Source organism: Chenopodium quinoa, unplaced genomic scaffold (genome assembly GCF_001683475.1).
Source record: "Chenopodium quinoa cultivar QQ74 unplaced genomic scaffold, ASM168347v1, whole genome shotgun sequence".
Lineage (NCBI taxonomy): Eukaryota > Viridiplantae > Streptophyta > Magnoliopsida > Caryophyllales > Amaranthaceae > Chenopodium > Chenopodium quinoa.
The window spans coordinates 318,455-345,937 of record NW_018744466.1 but is presented as its reverse complement, the minus strand read 5'-3'; the positions used below and the strand labels follow the sequence as shown (position 1 = coordinate 345,937).

At 35.9% G+C, this 27,483-nt stretch overlaps 2 protein-coding genes across 2 annotated transcripts; one reads left to right on the top strand and one right to left on the bottom strand.

Moving 5' to 3' along the window:
• Positions 1–498: 498 nt before the first annotated feature.
• LOC110697496 (myb family transcription factor APL-like) lies at positions 499–4,661 on the top strand. Its single transcript, XM_021874862.1, has 6 exons — positions 499–976; positions 1,121–1,197; positions 1,329–1,389; positions 2,360–2,432; positions 2,683–2,755; positions 4,054–4,661. Exons 1-6 carry the CDS (start codon positions 787–789, stop codon positions 4,435–4,437), a joined length of 858 nt encoding a protein of 285 aa, XP_021730554.1. The 5' UTR covers positions 499–786; the 3' UTR covers positions 4,438–4,661.
• An 18,880-nt stretch (positions 4,662–23,541) lies between these two features.
• On the bottom strand, positions 23,542–25,539 carry LOC110697528. The gene is made up of 2 exons (XM_021874895.1): positions 24,522–25,539; positions 23,542–24,452 (listed from the first exon to the last, which is right to left on the bottom strand). Exons 1-2 carry the CDS (start codon positions 25,537–25,539, stop codon positions 23,542–23,544), a joined length of 1,929 nt encoding a protein of 642 aa, XP_021730587.1.
• Positions 25,540–27,483: the final 1,944 nt, after the last annotated feature.

Here is a 27,483-nt window from a genome sequence, read left to right as displayed (position 1 = left end):
CTTGATAATTTAGATTGGTTCTAATTAATTACGAATAAGTTGACTTGTTTTCCTGTGGTTCGACCCTTCTTCCCTATCTACATAGTTAGTGGATTTAGGTTTTATTTTTGATTAGGTGAATACGACTTGAACCTGTCAATCTCGCAGCATAACAATTTCTAATTTATAATAACAGTATTGTGTTCTTTAATAACATATTCCACTTATGCGACAAAAGTATACAAATATAACAATTAATTTCTAATACAAACACGTAGCATTTTAATATATAAGTACTTATGAAAAGAGCAAAATACACCTCGCAAACAGTATTAAAGAAACAGATAATAGTATTACATTTATTATAACAAGATCAAATTTAAAATAACAGTATTAAAATAGAAAATGATGTTTTTCCAACACTTAGCGAATTTTTTTTTTCAACGTAGGTATGGACCTTCGTTGTCCCTACCTGATAGTGGGCAATACTTTCTACAAACAAAGAGCTTCACTTTTGAAAATTAAAGAGGGTCCTGCATGTTACCTTATAACATAGAGTATATAACTTTCTCTTTTTCCTTCACTATTCTCTACCTTTTTCCATTATCAGTTATAGCTTACTCTTTTTATACGCCTAAATTTGTCCCCCTTAAACAATTTTTTTTTTTTTTATAATTTTTTTTTAACATATAAAATGGAAAAGGAGAACTAAACTAAAAGAGCAGCTCCTCCTTATAAGTATAACCGGTCATCATATTCTTTCATTCGACATTCGTATTCTACAAAGGCATAAGAAACAAGCTAAGAATGTTTCACCCTGAAAGTCCTTCTTCCACTATTATGAATAATTTTAATGAAAGGTCATCTTCATCTTCTATGTGTGCTCAAAGCGATTCCGGCCTCATCCTCACTACCGATCCCAAGCCTCGTCTTCGTTGGACTCTAGAGCTCCACGACCGATTCGTCGATGCTGTTGCTCAACTTGGTGGCCCTGATAGTAATATTTCTTATTTACATGTCTTAATTAAATTGATATGTTTTTATCATATGTATAATCTCTAAAATTTCCGTGCTAGGTTTCTTTTTTTAAAAAGAATTGTGATTACTACTATTAATTGTAATGAAGTTATATATTATACAGAAGCTACACCAAAGACTATCATGAGAGTAATGGGCGTTAAAGGTCTCACTTTGTACCATCTCAAGAGTCATCTTCAGGTTAAATTTCGGTTTTCCCTTTTTTCTTTTTTCTTTTTTTTTTTTTTTTTTTAAGGTTATTTTGATTATTAATTGCATTTGTATTAGTTCAGTTGATCTAATTAACACTATTCTCGTATTTATTCAAAAAGAAATTCAGGTTAGGAAAGCATCCGCACAATAAGGAATTGTATGATCACTCCGTTAAGGATGGTAAGAGGGATCACTGACCATAAATAAAATTACGTTAGCCTAGGGTTACGAATGCTCCATTTGTAGATTTCATAATATCCCCAATTAATTTTATATTTTAATACTTTATTTATATATATTATTTAATTCATATATATATATATATATATATATATATATATATTAATCATTGTAGGTATGAAATGGTCACTTAAATTCTGAATGCATGATAAAAGTGCAATGTACACTAGATTAATCATCATTAAGTGTGTTTGTGTTGTATAATGATATACTTACAAATCTTACATTTATTACCATCACTTCTTCAATGATTTTGTGAATTTTGTACGTATATTTACCTATATTTTTAGCTTAGTAAGTGATCATATTTTTTGTTGGATATGTGTCTTCGTGCAGTACTGGTAGACTAGTAGTTGTGCTAATCCTTATTCGTGAAAAGAAATATAAATTGTTTGTTGGGTACAAAGTTCCCTAATAGCAATCGAGGTGTCTGATTGACGTCAGATCGAGTTAAACAGTTTTAAATTTAATTCATGTTATGTGTTAATACAAGTAAAAATCCGAATAAGGTTTTAACCAAGGTGATTCACGATAAAATCGATGGAGTCAGGTTTTTACACAAGTGGTACGGTGTTTGTTATTCATTTCTAGGTCAATTGTTGCACATGCAAATTAACCTAGTTATGGTTATGTTTTATTAAACTTAATTTGTCTTAACGTATTCTAATTGGAACAAAATTTATTTTAATATAACATAATATAATGTTTATATGATTTTGCAAAAAATACTTTAACTATCATATCATATAAAATAGCTTATACTTTGTATGACTTTTTCTGAATTTATTTTCAATGGTCTAAAGTTAATGAAACTCAACTAAACTTATTTAATTTGAAATTAAATAACTATAACAAATACTAAGATTCCTAACTCAATTGTGTCTTTATTCATTGATATCCTTATTTTTAGTTGTATCTTCTTCATTGGAGGCTCATAGGGATACTACTTTTTCATCCGGATTTATGAACCGCAATATAAACGAGTAGGTGCTTTATCACTTCCATTATATTTCTTTATTAGCAAGTACATTTTTTTTTTCTTCTAATACTAGAATATCACTTTATTAAGGCAACTTCTAATTGAAGTAACTGAACTATCCCTTCTTCGTCAAAATCTTTATTTCTGGCATTGTTCTTTTGCACTTTTCCTTTCCTTTTTTTTTCCCTTTAATTAATATATGTTACACTTATGTTACCCACTTAATTAAATAATCTGTGTTTTAACAATTGCAGGAACAATGTGCATATTGGTGATGCAATCCAGATGCAAATGGAAGTGCAAAGGAGACTCCAAGAACAATTAGAGGTCAGACAAAAATAATAAATACCTTCTGATTCTGCTATTCTATATTTCTATCAATTTTGTGTTCTCTTAAATTTAAAAGATAAACATTATGCTTTTCCATTGACATACAAATAACCTAGAATATCATTATTAGTATGTCAATGGAAAAGCATAATGTTTATCTTTTAAATTTGTACATTCGGTTTTCAGTCAAATAAAAACATTTAGAATGTTATTTACACTTTTCTATTGTAGGTTTTCAAATTTATCATGATTTTAATAAGCTTGACAAAAAAATTTTGTTTATTAATACGCTAATAAATAAGCCTAGTTGTTACATTTCTAGTCATAGTTTTCTCAATAAATATAATATCGATCAATAATAAAAATAGACTAATTTTTTTATTCTTTGTATTATATATATATATATAGGGGAAGGCTCTCGTCAGAATTTTTCTTATATGAGAATTTTTCTTATGTGAGAACACTCTTTATGTTCTAAATTTTTACTCGTATGTTCTAAATTTTAAATCTGATGTTCTAAACTTTTTTTTAGGTGTTCTAAATTAAATCAAATGTTCTAATTTATTACTCACATGTTCTAAATCATAAATTAGTTAAGCTTGATGTCATAAATTTTAAATAACTTGTTCCAAACTTTTAACTTTATGTTCTAAATTTTAAAACGTGTGTTCTAAGATTTTTAATTATATGTTCCAGATTTTCTAAGATTTTTTAATTATATGTTTCAGATTTTAAAGCGTATGTTCTATTTTTTTTACTCGTATGTTCTAAATTCTTTACTCACACTTTCTATATTCAATATCAGTTTGTTCTAAATTTTTATTCACATATTCATAATCTTATATCAAGTGTTCTAAATGTTACTCATATGTTTAAAATTTCATAAAGCAAATTTTATAAATTTTTAATCACTTGTTCTAATTCTTAAATCAAATGTTCTAACATATTACTCACACAAATGTTCTAAATTATTACTCATATGTTCAAAATTTTAATTTGAGTCACATGTTCTAAATTTTAACTCGTATGTTCTAAATTTTTACCCATATGTTCTAAATTTTAAATCAGTTCTCATATAAGTATGAATTCTCACATATGGACCTATTCTCACCGGATCCCTCCCCTATATATATATATATATATATATAGCCTTCCTAAACAAGATACGAAAGGAAAAATGACACTTTTTGTGAATGAAGGAGTAATGGAGTATAATTCAACCTTTCTTTTTTTCTCGTCAAACGATTTCTATCACAATAAAAAACAATATAAATGCAAATCATTGTGAATATCAGGTTCAAAGGCATCTCCAACTAAGAATTGAAGCACAAGGTAAGTACATGCAAAACATAATCGAAAAAGCATGCCAAACACTAGCAGGAGAGACAAATTCAGCAGCTTCAGCTAGCTATAAAGGAAACAATATTCTACCTGGCAATAGCCCTCATATGAACTTTCCTTGCCTCCAAGACCTTAACATATATGGTGGTGATCAAGTGGATCTCCACCGGAGTATGGACGCGAACCGGCCGTCTTTCGAGAACTTCATGAAAGCACCTAGTGACAATCTTTGCTTGGGCCAAAAGTGGCCAAATCCTTACATTGGGGGTAATGGTAAGAGCCCTCTAATTTGGTTTGATGATCTAGGTCTTCAAGAACTTGGCCCCTCAGCCAATTGATAGATGCATCATTATAAACATTATAGAAGATGGTTGTGAGTAGGAAAAGAATATACATGTATTACTAACAAAAAGGATTTCTTTTTTTAATATATTTTTGTACATCTTGGATTTTTACATCCTCAGAAAATTGTAGCACCTTGTGTTTCATTATTTTTTATTAATATACGGCTTATGTAGAAGAAATTATACTAAGCTCTCCTATGCAAAATGTTTCAAAAACTTATTTGACCTATTGTTTCGTAATACCAAATTTTCGTAATGAGTATTTTTTTTTAAAAAAAAAAGAAGAAAATGATTTCGTTAATGAAAGATAGTCAAACAACACTTACAAATAATTTCGAGGAAATCTAAAATTCCAACATATTTACAATTCACCTTAGGACTAGTTACATTGCAGATTCGATTAACGATCGCCTTTACAAAAATCATCATCCGAAACAATACAATATGTGAGTTAGCACTAATTAATTCGGGTTGAAATTCACGGATGAATAGTTATTTGGATGATAAAACTCATATGGCCTTCTAGATACTTGTAAAGATTGTAAAACACTAAGTTTTCAATCTTTGGCAAACGAACATACAAAAAAAATAAACCTAAAAGAATAAACTGAAGGAGTTTATAGGTACTAATTGCGGAAAAACATGAATCATATTCATAAAACACCTAATCCCAGGATCCACACATAAAGAACAAGTAATGATACCTTTGAAGCGTGATTCCACATGCGATCAAGCACGAACAATGGGAGATAAAGAACCTCAAACGTGATTCCTCTACTTGGTCCATGGGCACAGATTAAACCTCCACTAATGCTAGTTAGTCTTGATTGAACCTTTCAATCAACCTTCTATGGAGAGGAGAGGAGCGAACAACCAAAGAACCACCACCACGAACACCACACGCTACCTAGTGGTGGCCAACCGTATGGAGGGGTGAGAAGGGAGGGTCGTGACTGAGAGAGGAAAGAGAGAGCTAAGAGTTTATTGGAATTGGTTGCTTGTTTCACAATTTACTGACTTGTAAATTGTGACTTAATGCAACCCTAGACATGAATCTAATTTTTAGATTATATCTCTAAATACGAGTCCACGTCAAGCCCAAATATCTAACTCTAATCCAACTACTCTAGCCCATTCATGGTATGTCATCTCCTCATGAGGCTTATTAATGAGCCTTTTACATGTTTAACCTAATACCCTTGTTGTGTGACCTCATAGGATCTGTTCTAGAGAGATTTGGGCTATTTGACTAGCCCAAAAATTATTTATCATAATCTAGCAATAGACAATGACGACCCAAAAGAACGAGCTTATTATCTCCATAATAGTGATCCTTGATATATCTAGTAATTACACTTATCGAAGACATAATACCTTCAATCTCCCACTTGTCTTAGACAAATGCGCAAAATTAAAATCCCTTAAGTCAATGTGTGTCAATTTGATAATATGATTACATCTCATGTCATGATCATATTAAACTACAAATCTTTTCTTGAAATCTGAGTTAGAATTAAAAAAAAAATGATTATTATGTAATCCATTTGATCATGGCCATGCATTTTCTGAATTCTCCCTCTTTAAGGGGCTAAGAAACATTCCTAATTAAATAGGTAGACTCAATCCAATCTTGTGGAAACCAAAGCTCCCACTCAACTCATGAAGTAACCAGGAAACATCTTTTATAATCTCCAGTTACGGTTAGACTTTTGAGTGTACACAGTTAAATAGATCATTGAATGGAATCAATATTCCACTCATTTTAAAGGAATCCACTAATATATTCGGAAGCTCTATACTTGAACTTAAAAGGAGGTCTATAGTTCGATATGATCATGCATCATTAATGCATATCCATGTGATTAGCCGAGCTTCACTACGCTCCTATAGCACATGAAACTGCGATATCCAATCAATCTTACGTGCTAGTCCATTTATTGAAATCATTTATGTCGCTACTTTAATGATTTCGAACTAGGAACTTAAATAATATATGAATTTCGTTAATATGTGTTGTCTCATTCATCATGTCATCAACTTGATGAGCCCATCAATCCATAATTATTTTGGACATTTTATTTAATTTGAAAAACCATAATTAAATAAGATTGAAACTTTATTTCAATTGATAAACATAATTCTACAAGTTAATGTAATTACTTATGTGATACGTTTTCTCAAAACATATACAACTTAAGTTACATAATTTGCTTCAATCCAAGAACCTTGATATGACTCTCATAGCTTGGTCATGGAAGGGGTTTAGTAAGTAGAGTTCATGAGACATTCTCATAAACATGAGTTTTTCTACTTCTAAATTTCATAATCATATTCATCTCCATACACTAAGAATTTTCCTTCATCCTTTCGCAAGGAATGAACTTAGGAATTTCTAATTTGAATTCCAAAATTATATTAGATTTTGATTGAACCTATCATCACTTGTTCTTAAAACATGTGAATTAAATAGACGAGTATAGTCAATGATATGCACGCTGCATCCTTTGCAAACTCCATAAGAAGCATTACTCAATACATTAATTTGATCAACCTTTCACAAAGCATTTAATCTTTAATCAATGTGGCATGTTACATGGGAATGAAACTCCTTTCAATATACTATTGAACCTTATAAGGCTCTTATCAATATAAGTTTCTTAACCAATCTCAAACAACCTTCGAGACCTCTATATATAGAGCTTGAGTCCCAAATGTGCTCATCATTCTCTTCAAGGGTTTTCATACAAATTGCATTGACTATCACTTGACTCTTCAAGCAATGAATAATTTCTCTTTATACTAGACCAAGAAGAGTGTATAGCTCATACTAAACTTCTTGTATATACAAGACCTTTTCTTCATTTTACGAGAACATCAAATGATTTGATTAACTCACAAAATTAAGAACATTAACTCCATGATGCTTACTTACTCCAGTAATGGGTCTTTTAAGCATCCTTATGATTATTGGATTTTCAAAACCATTCTGATTGTATCATATACTGATCTTCTTTCATGAAATATTTCAAGAATACCCTTTGAAATCCATCTACCAAATCTCATAAGGTAGAAATCTCAAAAATATCTTTCATAGAGCTTTGCAACATAACTAATGTAAAGGTTTCATCGTAGTCATAGTCATATTATGAATTAGTTGAACCCTTTAACAAGTCTATGCTTTAGTTAGAAAACACTTTTTTTTCTTTTCTGATTTGTTTATAATGGGTCTCATTTAATAAGGCAAAGCGTCAAGGTACATATTTATTAAATTATGATTTGACATATTAAACGATTAACTTTATAAATAAATTAACACTTGTGGAATACATAAAGGTTAATAATATTACTTGCATAATTATATGTTCCAAAATAAATATTTTGAAACTCTTAGTCTATATGAAATCATATTTCTTTGGGGAAGGTTTACTTATGCTAGTCATCATAGTGAGTTTTTGATGCAACAAATTTCAATGAGAAACGACAATAGAGGATGTGTAATTGGAATGTACTACCTTTGACACATGGTTATTATTCTCATTACACTCAATGAGACCGCGCGTTATCATTTGTAACATGAGGAGAATAATGCTCATATTATTGCTTTTATTCGATTACTTCTCGAATTTCTTTAAGATTTTTTAATTCACTTTTCTTGAACTTTTCAAAGTTTCTCGAACTCTTTCGAGATTCTTATACTCCCACTTGCCATTTGAGGAGGCACATTTAGCATAGGGTGAACTAACCATGGTTTAAACCATGTTTTTTTGTTGCTTTTCTCGAACTCATTCGAGATTTATACCTCTCCCACTTGACATGTTGGAACAATTTCCATAAGGACACCTACTTGAGCAACAAAAATTTTGTGCTAAGTATTATTTGTGTAGTAGTACCCCGTGCTCTTTATAGGAATTGATCGTTGTAGACACCTAAAATGTCTCCCCAAAACCAAACCCGATTGGTCGGCTCCAGTATTTAATCCCGAGAGTACTTAAAAAATCGTATTTGATTAAATTCGTATTTTTGAGCAGTTCATGGATTAGTCTTGATGTTTGGTAAAAGCATAGTTTAATTTCAGCCCAAACTTATTATTTAATTTTAGCCCAAACCTTTTTTATTTTATTGTTTTATTATTTATTTTTGGCCCAAAATTCTTATTTATTTTTATTTAATTATTTTCTTATTTTAGCCCAAATAATAATAAGTCAGAAAAGGCCTGAAATTATCAATCGGCACTTAAAATGCCGAATAAAATTAAGGTTAAAAATGTATTTAGACGGAAAAGTGGGCTGGGAATTCCCGCGCCACGGCAGGTACCCACTGTTTCACGGGAATTAGTCCCATCTGACAATGGGATTTCCCGTGACACGGGAAATCAGCCAAGACACGGGAAATTCCGTGTCTTTTCCGCGTAAACCCTTAACGCGTTTTCTTCCCCGTTTATTGAAAATTTCCCGCGTCACACTAAAAACCCACCATGTCACGGGAATGTTTCCCGTCTGACGGTGGGACTTCCCGTGACACGGTACAGTTTGCCGTGTCGCGGGATACTTGTTTAGGGTTTTTATCATTTTAGGGTTCCGTGTGCTCCCTCAGCACATTTTCCCTATAAATACCCCGCTCATTTCTAATGTACGGGGCACCAATTAATTCTCTAGTTTATTTTTCTCTCTTCTATGCTTTAGCCTAAACACTAGCCTACCCTTCATATTTCAAAATTCCTTCTTCAAGTGCTCAAAGGAGTCCATACTTTACCCGTGGTTCTGTCCTTAAGCTAAGGCGTGAAAGGAAGAACTGTTTGAGGGTTTGGCCCCAAATCAACTCTACTTTATTTAATTTAATTTATTGTTGTTTTCTTATTGTTTCCTTGAACTTACTAACTCGTTTATTATTTTGTAGTAGCAAACAAACATAATCAAAGTAAGAATTATGTTCCTCTTATTTCTATTATTTTTCTAACGATTTTATATTGTTGGAATTATGGCTAAATTGCTTCCAATATTAATGTTTGTTCTATTATATTTTTTATTGATCACCATATTGCATGTTTAAAGGGAATATGTAATTGAAAATCACGCCTAATAAGATAATTTGGAAAACCGGTTAAGGTTCCTTTTTAATCTTGTTGTTTAATCAAGTGATCACAAATATTTTAGAATTATATGTTGCATTAATATTTAACCACTTTAGCTTAATAATAGTTTGGAGCAAATTGAATATTTTGGTTTGTATGCCTTTGAGACCAGTGGAATCATTTTTTACTATAAGAATCGAGTAGAGGCCAATACGGGCGAATGTGACTCCATGACTCACTTCGTACCATCATCCCCGATCCTCATTTCGTGGTTCCGAACCATATGGAGTTAGTAACCTCATGGATTATGAATGGGGTGTAACCTTCACGGGTCAATCGTTGTTGCCTATCATTGTCCCTTATTAGTGGTTGGCTTTTATGATCCGTGAACGGTTTACAAGTTCCTTAAAAACTTGTTGGCGGCTCCCTACTTTCCTTGTCCCTAATCGTGTCCCTTACTGTATATGTCAATTTCCACTTCCTATGAGTGCCAAGCATATTCACAACATGCTTTTTACGTAGGCGCACTTCGAACGACGCCTACAATTTGGCGACTCCACTGGGGAGGATTCTTGGTTATTTTTCGATTTGAGTGATCGGTATTTAATTAAGATGAGTGGATGAGACTTGAAAGATTCTTGAATTTTATTCCTGCGATTTAATTGGCATTGTCACATATGCATATGATTTTTTTAGGTTACCTATTTTTCCACAATAGTACGTGTTCTATGTATGTGGCTAGCCCGGGGGATTTATGCTCTATCAACCCGAAAACGCTCATGGCAATAAGGGTTCATCCGAGGTTTTAAATCCACCCAAACCATGGATTCGATTTCGATTTCATCACGAACTCGCGGAGCCGCCCGTTGGCATACACCCTCAAGGGAGGCTGCCTTGCTAACACGTCCAAACTCTTAACCATGGTACCCTTTGACACCCAAAAGTTTGACCACAGTCGAACATAGAACTTGACTTTAGGTTGCGAAATTCATTGCATCATGCGTGACTATATGCTTATGTGTGCATTTTTTTATTGACCTTTTTTTAATTATTTTTTTTCTCTTATCAAACCCTTTTTTTTATTATTAGAGTTGAGCCATAGATTTTTTTTTTAATTTTTAAGTCACCCGGATTCTAATTCCCGTATACTGCACAAGAGTCAACTTGTTTTTGTCATAGCCGGAGTTCTAGAAAGATTTATGTGTCGTGCCAACTATGGATCTATAGCTCCGGGTTTTATCTTTCATTTGGCATTGGTTTCGTCTCAATAAGAGTCACAGATAAAAATTTATAACCGATATACTACAGCCTGTCCAGTTTAGGTGTCTTTTTAACGTTCCCTTTTTTATTGTAATTTTTTTAAAAAAAAAAAAAAACAAAAAAATCGTGTCAAGCTAGTCTTAGCCAAGTCCTTTAATCCGTGTCAACTCGTATAACATAGGATTATAGATTTTTATTTATTTTTATTTTTTATACCCATGAGTCTCAACTCTTCTAGAATTCTAGTCCTCTTCCTAGTTTCTTGTGATCGATTTTTGTGCTAACCTTAACATGTGTTCTTTGTCTTTGATTGTGGTTGATCATATTTATGACTAATGATTGCCAATGGACCGTTTTCACCTAGTAAATAGCATAAACATTAAAATTGGACAAAATTAATCAAGTTAGTTTGTCTTTTAGTCTTCCGTGCTATTTGGTCATTGGGTCCATTGTTTTTTACAGCGTCCTCATGTCTAGCCATGCGATCATACCACGAGTCTTAATAAACTCACCTAATCACACATGTTGAGTCATTGCACACACTTTGTCTTCGGATAATGCACTATATTGTTTATGATCGTATATTAGGACCATGCATACGTCATTTTCCGTCGTAATAGGAATGAGTGGAGTATTTCCCATCAGATTTCAAAATTGTTTCATACACTCTTCCTTTCCAATCCGAGTATTGAGTGAATGCATTAAGTGAAATCATCCTTACACAGTACTTGAGTCTAAAATCACTAGGCAATAGTTGGAAGAATAAGGGGAACGTCATTCCTTCCTTCTTTTCTTCTAATCAAAGCATCAACAACAAAAAATTTCTTGTCCCCCCTAATTCATAAGCAACCATGAAGACGAAGCACAAGACAAGTTTTCATACAAGATTTCATGCTTTTTTTCTTCTTTTGTTTCAACCCTCTCCCCTAATAAGTCTAGCATAGGTTCCCGTTATCCATGTGTACTGTCTATGTGTCATATTTCTTACCTTTTCCATCAATGAGCATTCCTTTCCTTTGCAATCGATCATCGAATTCATTTGAAAAAAAAATAAAAATATTGCCGAACTAAACACAAGGTACACCAATGACTTGAGGCGCCTTTGCAACCCATTCATTCGCCATTAACCATTCAATCACATATCCATTTCTACATCAACCATTTTGAGCCTCGTCTAACGTTTGGCCTTCATTTATTCAACCCACATTCACTTAACCCTGGGATTGGAAGATGTGTAATTGTATAACATTCAAAAAGCAAGTAAAAAAAAAGGCAGCAAAGCAACAATAAAACAATGTCTAAAGGCAAGTGTTCCAATGTCTTTGATATGAACACGTGTCAAATTGCGTCTCTCATCGAGTGCTTGGTACCGTGCCTGAGAAACATGAATACTAAGTGAGTGATGGACCACATGATCTGAGATTGTCTACATTGATTCAAAAGAATAATAAAAAAAGAAATTCAAAAATAAATAAATAAATTAAACTTGCAAAATCCAAATTTTTAAATACACAATTACACATCTTAGGGGCTTCTCTCGGGTCTTGAGCCTTTTACCTCGTTCTTCCTTAAACCATCAGCTTAACCACATTACAACCCTTGAAAGACCTCTTTGTGGTGTACATGTACTTGTGCAAAGTTTGGTTAGAGCTACGTTCGGCCTGATTCCTAACGGATACGTAGGCTACCTCACATCGAGGTGCGGCCACATTCATATTCATATCCCTGCATGATCGAGTTAAAGAATATCCAATGATTACCCCTACCCATTTAGAGCTAGACTTGGGGGCTTGAACCCACATCATTTAGCCTACTTAGCCTATAGAGTCATCATCTTTGACTCTTCTAACATCTCTTTCCATCGCCATAACCCTTGCAGCCAGCCTTAGTATCACATTCACACACTTCACTCACACATCCATATCCATATCATCCTTCCCTTTAGGAAACCTTTATCATGAAATCTTATTTCCTTACCGCGCATGCTTCATCATCTTTCCAGATAACATTCATTAGAAGAAACGTTGTATACTTAGCTTCCTGACCTGAGCAATATTCATTGTTTCATGCATCGCATAATGTGCTGAGAAACATTTATATATCAATGATTTTTAATCATACAAAGCATATCGTGCTTAGCTCCTTGACCTAAGCAACGTTCATTATGCAATAATCACTTCATCTGTATACGTGCTTAGCTTCCAGACCTAAGTGACGTTCAGGATCGTTTCTTTACACCATAAATGATGCTTAGCTCCAAGACCCAAGTTAATTCATCTATCGTGTCACATGATGTAATTATCCTTAGCCTCCTTGCCTATGGACATGCATCATGCATACATTACTTTCAAGAAAAGCAAGTCAATCCATGCGATTCATTTTGTCTTGCTCAACGAGGAAGTTCAAAACTTCTTTCCTTTTTTTGCATCTTTTCTTTTGGGGAAGTTTAAAAAAAAAAATTCCAAATTTTCTCATCGAGGGAAGTTCGAAAATAAAAGTTCAGTTTTCACATTTTTCTTTTTCTGGAGAAAGTCGGTACCCTCCACTCATGACAAAAATTGACGGAAATTTTTTGCTTTTGCATCTTTGTTTTCTTGTGTCTGCACACACACATATACACATACACACACACACTCACAAATCATACACATGTCATGTTACATCAAGTCAAACTTGGTCAAGTCAGTGGTCAAGTCAACCGCTTTACATACGAGTCCATTGGCAAATTTATTTTTGCAGGTCTCATCTACAGCCCACGTCCGAGGACAAGCGGACCATTTACAGCCCACGTCCGGGGACAAGCGGACCATCCACAACCCACGTCCGGGGACAAGCGGACCATCTACAGCCTACGTCCGGGGACAAGCGGACCATTTACAGCCCACGTCCGGGGACAAGCGGACCATCTACAACCCACGTCCGAGGACAAGCGGACCATCTACAGTCCACGTTCGGGGACAAGCGAACTACCACAGCCCACGTCCGGGGACAAGCGGATCATCTACAGCCCATGTTCGGGGATAATCGAACCATTATACACTTGCAAATTTCAGCAATTACAGTAGTCGTCGGCTTTCCTCAGGCTTGGAAAGCGTTATCAGTGGATTTTTCTTCAAGTATAGAAAACTGCCAAGTCGGCTTTCCTCAGGCTTGGAAAGCGTCATCGGTGGATTTTTCTTCAAGTATAGAAAATCTCCAAGTCGGCTTTCCTCAGGCTTGGAAAGCGTTATCGGTGGATTTTTCTTCAAGTATAGAAAACAGTCAAGTCGGCTTTCCTCAGGCTTGGAAAGAGTTATCGGTTGATTTTTCTTCAAGTATAGAAAACCGCGAAGTCGGCTTTCCTCAAGCTTGGAAAGAATTATCGGTGGATTTTTCTTCAAGTATAGAAAATCGCCAAGTCGGCTTTCCTCAAGCATGGAAAGCGTTATCGTTGGATTTTTCTTCAAGTATAGAAAACCGCCAAATTCCTTTGTCGGCTTTCCTTAAGGATGGAAGGCATTATCGGTGGAATTCTTCAAGCATTGAATGACACCAAATTCATCTGTCGGCTTTCCTCAAGCATGGAAAGTGTCATCCGGTAGGTTTCTTCAGGCTTAGAAGGCTACCAAACTCATCTGTCGGCTTTCCTCAGGCATGGAAAGCGTTTCAATAAACGTCATCCGGTGGATTCCTTCAAGCATAGGAAGCTACCAAGCTCATTTGCCACCGATACACTAGTGTTAGATAAGCATTCTATCCCTTTACTTATTTATCTGTAGAACTAACATTTTTCTGCAGGTATCGGCGTATACAGAGTGATTTAGGATCGCATAACATCTTTAATCATTCTCCGTCCCTATCGACTACTTTGACTATCGTTTTCGAAACTGACGTTTCTACAAACTCAGTCAAAGTGGGGGCTTCTGTAGACACCTAAAAATGTCTCCCCAAAACCAAACCCGATGATGAACAACCTTTCACCGCCACTATTGGTCGGGTCCAGTATTTAATCCCGAGAGTGCTTAAAAATCGTATTTGATTAAATTCGTATTTTTGAAAAGTTCATGGATTAGTCTTGATGTTTGGTAAAAGCATAGTTTTAATTTCAGCCCAAACTTATTATTTAATTTTAGCCCAAACCTTTTTTATTTTATTGTTTTGTTATTTATTTTTGGCCCAAACTTTTTATTTATTTTTATTTAATTATTTTCTTATTTTAGCCCAAATAATAATAAGTCAAAAAGGCCCGAAATTATCAATCGGCACTTAAAATGCCGAATGAAATTAGGGTTAAAAATGTATTTAGACGGAAAAGTAGGCTGGGAATTCACGCGCCACGACAGGTACCCACCGAGTCATGGGAATTAGTCCCGTCTGACGGTGGGATTTCCCGTGACACAGGAAATATTTCGTGACACGGGAAATTCTGTGTCTTTTACGCGTAAACCCTTAACGCGTTTTCTTCCCCGTTCATTGAAAATTTCCCGTGTCACGCTAAAAACCCACCGTGTCACGGGAATGTTTCTCGTCTGACGGTGGGACTTCCAGTGTCACGGTATAGTTTGCCGTGTCCCGGGATACTTTTTTAGGGTTTTTATTATTTTAGGGTTCCGTGTGCTCCCTCAACACATTTTTCCTATAAATACCGCCCTCATTTCTGATGTACAGGGCACCAATTAATTCTCTAGTTTATTTTTCTCTCTTCTATGCTTTAGCCTAAACACTAGCCTACCCTTCTTATTTCAAAATTCCTTCTTCAAGTGCTCAAAGGATTCCATACTTTACCCGTGATTCTGTCCTTAAGCTAGGCGTGAAAGGTAGAACTGTTTGAGGGTTTGGCCCCAAATTAACTCTACTTTATTTAATTTAATTTAATTGTTGTTTAATTATTGTTTCATTGAAGTTACTAACTCGTTTATTATTTTGTAGTTGCAAACAAACAGAATCAAAGTAAGAATTATGTTCCTCTTATTTCTATTATTTTTCTAACGATTTTATATTGTTGGAATTATGGCTAAATTGCTTCCAATATTAATGTTTATTCTATTATATTTTTTATTGATCACCATATTGCATGTTTAAAGGGAATATGTAATTGAAAATCACGCCTAATAAGATAATTTGGACAACCGGTTTATGTTCCTTTTTAATCTTGTTGTTTAATCAAGTGATCACAAATATTTTAGAATTATATGTTGCATTAATATTTAACCATTTTAGCTTAATAATAGTTTGGAGCAAATTGAATATTTTGGTTTGTATGCCTTTGAGACCTCAGAATCATTTTTCACTATAAGAATCGAGTAGAGGCCAATACGGCGAATGTGACTCCATGACTAACTTCGTACCATCATCCCCGATCCTCCTTTCGTGGTTCCGAACCATATAAAGTTAGTAATCTCATGGATTATGAATGGGGTGTAACCTTCACGGGTCAATCGTTGTTGCCTATCATTGTCCCTTATTAGTGGTTGGCTTTTATGATCCGTGAACGGTTTACAAGTTCCTTAAAAACTTGTTGGCGGCTCCCTACTTTCCTTGTCCCTAATCGTGTCCCTTACCGTATATGTCAATTCCCACTCCCTATGAGTGCCAAGCATATTCACAACATGCTTTTTACGTAAGCGCACTTCGAACGACGCCTACAATCGTGCATTACACAATTTAATACAACTTTTATCTCTTGCTTTGTAGAAAGACCTTATAAGAACTCTTCTTATCCATATCATATATAAAGTCTTCATTACATTTTAATATGATATTTACAGTTTGTTTTGTTTTGTAGCTGATCTTAAAAGTATGTCCCTTGAACAATGGTTAGAAGATAGGTAATTTCATCCATTATCAAAATATATCTCATATAGATTGATAGGCCCTTCAAAAAGACTTCATAAGGTTTTATTTCAGAGTGTGTTGTAAAAAGATTTCACAACTCTTGGATGTTTATCAAGGTCTTAGCTTAAATTCTCATTATTACTATTTCGGGTGTTTTTGTGTCCTGGGGAGAATTACAACTCGAAGACTGGATTCGACAAGGACACATGTACCTACAAAACTAATGGAGCGTCAAATGGTCAGAGGTCCACCTCTAAAGATTTAGTTTGTACGAAATCGGAGTAAAATGTGGGGACAGTAAGTTAGGTGCTCTCAGTTTTAGAGAGTAATAAATATCCTAATGATTAAGATGTAAGAGTTTAAAGGTTCTCTAATTATTGGGGGAATATCCCTTTTTATGGTCCTAGGAAAATGTGCCCTACCCGACGGTTTGATGACCTAGGGATTAGGGCAGCGCCTTTTTGCGGCGCCCCTTGGGATTTGGGCCTTGAAGGTCGCCTTTCCCAAAGGGGCATATCCAAGTGACACTTGTTGTCCATCTGGGGTGTCCATTTGGACACCTTTGAGAGCGACACATGTCATTCTATAATTGGTCCACTTTGGGGTATAAAATACCCCAAATCATTTGGCTTTCATAGGGGTAACGTGGCCTTCCACATGACGCCTGTGACAGGTGTCGTCCTCTAATTGGCCGAATTATTACTATAAACTTTTGGGGAGAATATAGGGTTTTACCCTAGGTTTTCACCTTCTCTATAAATAGAGGTTTGACTTCTCCTTAGATTCATGTACACTTACGTCAATCTTTGGGAGAATCTTGAATCTTTGACTTTCAAAGACTTGACTTCTTCGGCATCCGACACTCGGCCAATCTTCCTCCTATTTCAGTAGATTCCAAGGCCAAGCACCTCTAGTACCTTTTTTTAAGGTAATCACCTGATCTTTTCTTTTCTTTATTATTACATTTTTCTTTTTCAAAAATTGTTTCCCAAGCGCACCCGACACGGCCTAGGTTAGAGATAAGCCGTCACCGGGGACGGCTGAATCTAGAACTAGGAGTCGGATGGTGAGTGTAGACACCCATTTGTGTCTCCCCAAAACAAAACACAGTGATGAATACCTTTCGCGTCGAATCATAACCGAATGAAGTAAAAGTGTGAAAAGTCTAGTGTTGCGGTTAGTTTTTATTAAAAATCTTTCTTTCTGTTCCCGAAAAACCTGCTCTACTTTATGAAAATAGCCAATTAAGTTTATTTTGGTCCATGAAAAGGGTCCAATAATGGCGTAGTTGGATAGGGCTTGAAAAGATCTTTCCAAAGATATATTATAAGCCCAATTCCGATGAATTATGAGGAAATTATGGCTAAAATACTAAACTGGGCCCGGTTTGGTTCTTACATACGACCCAATGACCTAGAGGAGAACCTATTATTAATTATCATTCCTAAATATATTAGTATTGATTATAGATTTCTTGAATAGTCTAGATGGTTCTCTTAAATCCTCATGGAGTTAGGATTGATAATTATGTTTCAAAGAGTATGATATTGAATAAAACTACTCATTTTGAGAATCCTTGTTTTGTACAAAATGAAATATATTCAGATATTATTTTTGTGCCTCATAATCTTTATCTTCATTTTATATGGTTGGATAGATCTTGAAATCATCTTTCCATTTATATATTATAATATTAATTCCCAAATGTAACGAAAAAGATATGAAAGGAATACGAAACTCTATCAAAAAGTGACATCCTTCCCCTATTTAGGCCATATCTTTTTATCTTAAAAATATTTAATCTGATTGCAATTGGGTTGGAAAGTAGACTTCAAGATCTTTCCAACGACATATTATATGACTTATTTGGACTTTTGGATCATAAAATATGATAAAAACAAAATCTGCAGAAAAACTATCTTAGCACTGCCTGACAACAAATTCGTCTCCAGGTGCTGCAGTGCAATGCCTGGCAATGCACCTCGTCACCTTGCGACCATCTCTGTCGTTGAGGACAGGATGAGTTTTATTTCGATACGAATTCTAACTCTTTTCTATCGCTTTCAAGACTATTTTCTTATAAATAGGGTCTTTGGACCTCTGTTTTCATCATCAACTCTCATGAAGAATTTCTTGATTCTCTCTCTCTCTCTCTTTATAAACCAACTCTTTTACAAACATAATTCTGTGTTCACAAGATCTAGACACTCCTAGCCAAGTTCAAAGTTGCCTTCGCCCTAGACGCGAAAGGTTGATACCTTCTGAGGGTTTGGTCCCAAATCCTGACTAATCTTTTTAACTCACTATTTCAATTATTTAATTTAATCTTTAATTTTATTGTTTTCCTTGAAGTTACTAACGTGTGTATTTTGTTATTAGAAACGGGTACGAGACATCGAAGTAAGTACTTTAATTGTTTTATTGATCTTTTGATACAAAATCATGTTTAGATTGTTATTTAAATTCCTAGTATCATGTTATGATGTTTTATTCCTTCCTCGTATCACTTTTAGGGTTAATTAAGTTTTTAATATCAATTATGATTTCTAAGATGCTTTCTATTTTCTTTCCTAATATCATGTTACTATCATGTTAGCGCTAAAGCTTTGATCTTTGATGTTTAGTGACATGCTTGGGTTTGTTATTAATCTTGTTAGTATCATGTCTAGGATCTCGCTAGTAGTATTATGCTTTAACATGATTATTTTAATTATGATTATAATTGTTATTATAGTTCTTGATGATTGTTATTATTGTTATTGCTTGATCACGCCTTTTATGCATGTTTAAAGGGAATTTGTACTTGTAATCACGCTTAATAAGATAATTAATAATCTTTTTTAAGCCTTATATGATTATAATTCAAGTGATCGCCAATAATAGTTTTATTTGTGCATTAATATTCAACCAACATAGATTAAACAAGTTTAGGATAAACCTATTGATTGCATGTTAGTCCGAAAGCGCATGTGAATACGAGTAGAATAAAGTAGAGGCCTATTTTATAGGGCGACTCCTCTCTCTTTTAGATTGGATTCGTACCCTTATCCCCGAACACTAGTTATGGTTCTAGATCTATTGGAGTTAACGATCTCCTGGATTGTTAAGGGGTGTAACCTTCACCTTGTGAACGGTATACAAGTTCCTAAAACTTTTTGGCGACTCTTTTTTTCTTGTTTCTTTTCCTTTGGACGCCTGGTGTGCCTCAGTCGTATGCAACCAAAAATATCACAACTAAGCTAACTGCAAATAAACGTAGTTAGGGAAGTCGAGTTTGAATCCACAGGGAAAAAGGGACTAATAACTGGAAACCTAAGTGGAAATACTCTAGGACGGTAGTAACCTAAGTAACGAGGGGGGTTTTCACGAGCAATGATGATAAATGAACTAAGTAAGAACAACGAACGTAATGAATAGGTAATCAATGAGAAGAACGGTATTGGTTATGCGAAATCCACTAATGAATATACAAATTGATCATAGAAGTCTCCTCAATCAAGCTCTATTGAACACCTTGTTGTAGAATTCCTAGATTCTAAATTCTCATAAATAGTTAGAAATAGCAAAGCGCTCCTTTCTAACCCTTTCCAATGCACAATTCAAGACAAGCGCTCTAAATTATCCACAAGAAGAAAATAAACGGAGAAATCAACAAGGATTGAATAAATTAACACAAGCGGTCTAATTTCTTCAATAATATTATTCCCTCTTCAAGTTATCAACCAAAAGCATGCATCAATAACCTAAAGTTGCTACTTTGGAAAGATTAATTAGATGCAAGCGAATCCAATAATTCTAACCTAGCAATTGATTAAAGCAAATCATGAAATTAATTCAAGGAACAATATATATTCAATAGATATTAAGAGAAGAAAGATCTCACAATTCGTAGCTAAAAGCTTCAATCTTTAACCAAGAATCCGGAAGATTAAGCTTCCATGGATTCTAATTCCAAAACAAAGAATTCTGAAAATTCCAAGAAAACCCTAGAAAGCTTTTTTTTCTCAAAACTTAATTCTCCTTTTCTAACTTAAAACTTAGTTAAAGCTAAGCTATTTATATGTTTCTATATTTTAATAACATAACAAAATAATAATAATAAAATAATATCCAAAACACGAGCCAAAACAAAGCCAAATTGCTGAAAATTAACCAAAACAGCCCGAATTTCTGCCAGAGCCGCTGCCAGCTGCTCTGGACCCGCTGGCAGCTGCTCTGGCAGCCCCTCACTCTGGTATACCCGCTGCCAGCGGCTCTGGCCAGCTGCCAGCGGCTCTAGCCAGCTGCCAGCGGCCCTGGCAGCGGTTCCTGCTGTTTTTGCCTTATTTCCTTGCTTCTTCTTTTTGCTTTGCTTCACCTTTTCCTCAAGCTTTCTTCCTTGCTCTTCCATGCTCCATCACAACTCTCAAATCACGAGCCAAGGTCCATCCTTCTTACATAACTCTTCATTGGTTCCCGAGCTCACTCACTCACTTATACTCATAAATCCCGCCTTTTGCACATAAGTGAGATCACTGCCCAAAACTCACAAAATGCTAACAAAAGTACATATAAAGCATCAAAACACACCCTAAAATGCTTCTCTCAACCCATGATAAGAAGGCTTATCAAATTCCCCCATGCTTGAACCCTTACTCGCCCTCGAGTAAACTTAGAGAATAAAACACATCCTCCTCACTAAGGTTCAAAACAGAAGATGGTGGAATCAAACTAGCTCTACGCACTCAAACTCAACAAAACATCCTAGTACTTATCAACCAATCACAATCACACTCCCCCATACTTCACACTTTGAATCTCCCTTTTTTCTTATTTATCAATTCATCCCCAAAATCAACTTGGAACGATAAACGCATAGCCATGAGTATGAATATTCTCAACTGCCTAAAGAAATGAAACTTTTGATAAAATTGGGCAAACAAAAACTCAACTTAACCAAAAATCTCATAAAAACACTTCCACATTCAAGAGTGAAAACAAACAACTCATGCTCTCAAATTCCTAAGATGATCAACAAATTCCCCCAAAATCTCAACTATCTCCCAAAATCACCAAGATGAAACCTACCCCGACACCTCCTTATATCTCCTCCCCTTATGACACCGACTCCGGCAAATAGATGCGAAATTTCCTTGAAGAATCAAATTCATGAACATTTCTCTCTTTTTTCTCTCATTTTGCCTAGGAGCCCTTTCTGGGTTTCATCCTAGCCTCTCATCTTTTTCCAAATCTCACTACCTCACCCGCTCATTAGCCACTTTTTTGCTTAGGTCGCCCTTTCGGGTTTTCAACCTAACCAGGCCCCCATTTTTGCCTAAGCCGCCTTTTCAGGTTTTCGACTTAGAGGGCTTCTTTTTCTTTTTCTTTTCTCTTTTTTTTTCAATTTTTCTTCTTTGTTTTTTTTTTTCTTTTTTTTTTCATTGAAACATAATTGAAATAGCTATACAAAACCATTAAATTAGGATAACTATACAAATTTCAAAAATATGCAAGAATTGCTTCCCCCCCCCCCTACTTGAATGAGACATTGTCCTCAATGCAAGAACAACAACAATAAAAACAAAAGTAAGGGAAAGGGAAGAAATAAGTACCACCTTAATGGGAAGGATTCCCGAAGTTGGAAGATTCGGCATTATCAAGGATTTCAAAACTCTCGAGAAGAAAAATGAACTATGGGGACCCCAAGTGTTGCCCATGGGAAGATTATTCCAACCAAACGCATTTCTAATTACCGCATAAGGCATGACATAGTTCTTATTGTTAAAATTGAAAGAAATTCTTGACATCCCTTAGTCAAAGTGGAAAGGAATTCATCTATACCTCACATAAGTAGGTGCGCTCGTGCTCCATCACTTCCTCCAAACCAACCACTTGCAATGCCTCCAAATCGACGATTTTTGTGCATTGCACCATTCTTTTGGGCTGTTGAAGTTGAACCCATGTAGTCTTTTCTTTCGTAGTTAGACGAATGCCCATGAAGTCATTTGCTTGGGGAAAAGAGGGTGATACACCCTCCCTTGAAGTATCCCCTTGTTGTCTACCCCCTTGCAACCCTTGTAGGTGAAGAGGTTGCCTTCACTTGTTATGTCTTCCCATTGCACAAGAACGAATTGCACAAATCTCACCTCCTCTTTCAAAATACAATGAGCAACCCACCAAACCTCCAAACACCAAGGTTCACACAATTCCTCAAATTTCAAGTTTAGAATTTAGAAATTGAAACAATGTTAAGGTTTAATTGGACTTGAAATTGAGGGAAAAGAGGTTAGACGAGGGGTTTTTAAATTTCTGAATTTTGGATTGAAAATGGGGCAAATGGGTTGTTTTGGATAAAGAATACTTGCTAAGGGATAGAGGGAAGTGATTAATTGGGGTTTTGGATAAAGACTAGAATGAATTGGATTGTAGGATTGAAGAAAAAGGGGTTTAAAAGGGCAAAAATTCAGGTATGCAGGGAATGCCGCTGGTAGCGGCTTGGGGCCCGCTGCCAGCGGCTTAAGAAGGAATTTAGGGTGAATGTTCCTGGAAGACCCGCTGGCAGCGGCTGCTGCAAAAATTTTATTTTTTTTTTCTTTTTTTTTTCTTTTTTTTTTCTGAAGGACACCCGCTGGCAGCGGCACCAGACCCGCTGCCAGCGGCTGGGGCAGAACTTTGGGATTTTTTGGCTGCTTGGAGAGCCGCTGGTAGCGGCTACAGAGCAGCTGCCAGCCCGCTACCAGCGGCTCCTGCAGGGGCTACCTCCCAAAGCCTGTTTTTACCTGTTTTGCTCTGTTTTTGCTCACAATACGTACTCCCAAAGCATCCTCCTACATAAATCCACCAAAAGCACTTGGTACATCAAAACAAAAACAATAAAAACTAAAATAAATGAAAACGGGGAAGAGTTTTCGGGTTGCCTCCCGATTAGCGCCTTTATTTTACGTCGTTGGCTCGACACAACTCATGAAACTTCGTTAATCAATTGATGGCTCGTAGAGATTGATGTTCTCCAAATTCTCGACCTTGAACCCTTCGTAGTATGGTTTGAGCCTTTTTCCATTCACTTTGAACATGTTGTTGGTCTCTAAACTCCGAATTTCTACCGCTCCATGCGGATAGACCTTGTCAACTTGAATTGGACCCTTCCAACGGGAGCTCATCTTGTCATGCCACACCTTATTCTTTGCTTTGTGGTATACCTGGGATAATTTCTTGCCCGGAAATGATGACGGGGTGGGTGTTGCCCCTAGTGGTATAGGTGGAAGCTTGGACTGTTCATTCAATTCCGCCACCTTCACCTGCACATTAGTAGGTATAGAAGATTCCAAGCAATCACCAGACACAACATTAGTAATAGGTGTGAGGAGCTCATCCCCATGATCAATGTTAGAAACATCATGCAATATTGGATCGACAACATTTATAGAATATAAAGAATGAGTATCAACAGGATACTTTATGGTATCATAAATGTTATACACAATTGCTTTCCCATCAACCTCCATAGTCAAAGAACCGGTAGACACATCGATTTTTGTCTTAGCAGTCTTTAAGAAAGGTCTTCCTAACAGGATGGGGGCTGCTTGTTTGTCATGTTCCATGTCAAGGACGTAAAAGTCAGCAGGAAAGATCAATCCATCAACCTTAACAAGTACATCTTCTACTACCCCCTTAGGATATACATTGGACCTATCAGCTAACTGAATTACTACCCCAGTTTCATGCAAAGGCCCAAGTTCTAAAGATTTAAACAGGGAGTAGGGAATGACATTGATTGATGCACCTAGGTCCAACATGGCTCGGTGTAATGTGGTGTCTCCTATTGTAACAGGAATAGTAAACATACCAGGATCACCACATTTTTCTGGGAGTTTCTTTTGGAAAACTGCAGAAACATGAGCACTCACCTTCACTTTTTCTTTTCCTCCCAACCTGTGCTTTCTCTTGATCGTACACAGTTCCTTCATAAACTTAGCAAAACGAGGAACACTTTTAATCACATTCAAGAGGGGCATATTTACATCACATTTGCTGAAAGTCTCATAAATATCCTTGTCTTTCTCACACCTTCGAGTATCTTGCAAGGCTTCTGGGAAAGGTGGCACAGGCTCATAAGAGGTAAAGGTTGGCGGATTCGCCTTAGTTTCTTGTTCTACTTCCTCTTCCTCAACTCCAATCAAGTCTTTAGCCTTCTTAGGTGCAACTACAGTTTCTTGCAACTTTTTGCCACTTCTCAATGTTATTGCATTAACTTGTTGCTTAGGGTTCAGCTCTGTTTGGGATGGAAGCTTTCCAGAGTCCTTAGCTTCAAGTCGGCTTACTGCACTTGAGATTTGACTGACTTGATTCTCCAGGTTTTGAATACTTGATCTAGTTTCTTGTTGAAACTGCATCATATTCTGCTGCATGGTAGAAACATTAGAAGTTAGTGATCTAATCATTTCTTTAGTTGACATATTACCTGAATTAGAGCTTTGGCCTTGAGGTGTTAGGAACGGTGCCCTATATTGCTGAAACTGTTGTTGACCTTGAGCATGCTGATGTTGTTGGTTTCCTTGGGAATTCCCATATCTCAAATTTGGATGATCTCTCCATCCTGGGTTGTAGGTATTTGAAAAGGGATCATATCTTCTCTGCGGACCTTGCCCTTGAAAACCTAAGGCGTTGGCCTGCTCATTCTGCTCCTCTTGTAATTGAGGACATGCATCAGTGGGATGTCCCATGGAGGTGCATAAACCACAAGCATTCAGTTGCTGTGGATTCCTTGAGTTCACCATGAACTCACGCATCATAGAAGTCAAATCAGCTACTTGACTCTCTAACTCAGTTGTATTCGAATTTGCTAAATTCACCCGGCGCGTGGGAGTTCTCTGACTGAATTGCCTAGAATTTTCTGCTAGCTCTGCAATCAACCTAGTTGCATCTCCTGGAGTCTTATTCACTAGCCCTCCACCACTTGCTGCATTCACCATCCTCAAGTCATCATCAGTTAGACCTCCATAGAAGTATAGGATGAGGTCTTGATCGGAATACCCATGGTAAGGACAACTAGCACACAATCTCTTAAATCTCTCCCAATACTCATACAAGGATTCATCTTCCTTCTGATCCACATTGCTGATAGCTTTCTTAAGGCTTGCAGAAATAGTGGCTGGGTAGTACTTCTCATGGAAACACTTCTTTAAATCTGCCCAAGTTGTTATGCTACCTGGGGGAAGATAGTAAAACCAATCCTTTGCTGCATCTTTGAGAGAAAAAGGAAATGCTCTCAACTGAATTTGTTCATCAGTCATCCCAATCGGTTTCATGCTAGTGCAAACCACATGAAATTCTGCCAGATGTTTATTCGGATATTCGCCTTTCATGCCATGGAATGCCGACAATAGATGAATTAGACCGGATTCGATCTCAACATTTGTACCTTCCTCCAACTGCTGGTATGCAATGCACAACGGTTGTTGGTTCAAGTTGGGAGCTGTGAGTTCCCTTAGAGTTCGATTGTCAGCATCTCCTCTTCTTCTTGAATATTGAAGGAGTATGTTGATTCACTGGGGGTTGTTCTTGCCTCTTTTCGCAACCTGGAAATATTCCTTTCAATTTCTGGATCAAACTGCAAAACTTCTTTGTTAGCAGAACAGGTACTTATCATACCCTAGCGAACAAACAAAGAAAGATAGCTAAGAACAGTCCTAAAATAAATTCTACTAAGATAAACAATTAAAAAGTAACGCCTTAAATCCCCGGCAACGGCGCCAAAATTTGGTGTGCCTCAGTCGTATGCAACCAAAAATATCACAACTAAGCTAACTGCAAATAAACGTAGTTAGGGAAGTCGAGTTCGAATCCACAGGGAAAAAGGGACTAATAACTGGAAACCTAAGTGGAAATACTCTAGGACGGTAGTAACCTAAGTAACGAGGGGGGTTTTCACGAGCAATGATGATAAATGAACTAAGTAAGAACAACGAACGTAATGAATAGGTAATCAATGAGAAGAACGGTATTGGTTATGCGAAATCCACTAATGAATATACAAATTGATCATAGAAGTCTCCTCAATCAAGCTCTATTGAACACCTTGTTGTAGAATTCCTAGATTCTAAATTCTCATAAATAGTTAGAAATAGCAAAGCGCTCCTTTCTAACCCTTTCCAATGCACAATTCAAGACAAGCGCTCTAAATTATCCACAAGAAGAAAATAAACGGAGAAATCAACAAGGATTGAATAAATTAACACAAGCGGTCTAATTTCTTCAATAATATTATTCCCTCTTCAAGTTATCAACCAAAAGCATGCATCAATAACCTAAAGTTGCTACTTTGGAAAGATTAATTAGATGCAAGCGAATCCAATAATTCTAACCTAGCAATTGATTAAAGTAAATCATGAAATTAATTCAAGGAACAATATATATTCAATAGATATTAAGAGAAGAAAGATCTCACAATTCGTAGCTAAAAGCTGCAATCTTTAACCAAGAACCCGGAAGATTAAGCTTCCATGGATTCTAATTCCAAAACAAAGAATTCTGAAAATTCCAAGAAAATCCTAGAAAGCTTTTTTTTCTCAAAACTTAATTCTCCTTTTCTAACTTAAAACTTAATTAAAACTAAGCTATTTATATGTTTCTATATTTTAATAACATAACACAATAATAATAATAATAAAATAATATCCAAAACACGAGCCAAAACAAAGCCAAATTGCTGAAAATTAACCAAAACAGCCCAAATTTCTGCCAAAGTCGCTGCCAGCTGCTCTGGACCCGCTGGCAGCTGCTCTGGCAGCCCCTCACTCTGGTATACTCGCTGCCAGCGGCTCTGGCCAGCTGCCAGCGGCTCTGGCCAGCTGCCAGCGGCTCTGGCCAGCTGCCAGCGGCCCTGGCAGCGGTTCCTGCTGTTTTTGCCTGCTTTC

Excerpts from the sequence above, each read along its gene's own strand:
- LOC110697496 (XM_021874862.1), top strand. The coding sequence starts at position 787 with ATGTTTCACCCTGAAAGTCCTTCTTCCACTATTATGAATAATTTTAAT. Across the intron at positions 1,390-2,359 it reads TGATCACTCCGTTAAGGATG|TTGTATCTTCTTCATTGGAG; the intron begins GTAAGAGGGATC and ends CCTTATTTTTAG. Across the intron at positions 2,756-4,053 it reads GACTCCAAGAACAATTAGAG|GTTCAAAGGCATCTCCAACT; the intron begins GTCAGACAAAAA and ends TGTGAATATCAG.
- LOC110697528 (XM_021874895.1), bottom strand. The coding sequence starts at position 25,539 with ATGGTGAATGCAGCAAGTGGTGGAGGGCTAGTGAATAAGACTCCAGGA. Across the intron at positions 24,453-24,521 it reads TAAGTTTATGAAGGAACTGT|TTTTCCAAAAGAAACTCCCA; the intron begins GTACGATCAAGA and ends ATGTTTCTGCAG.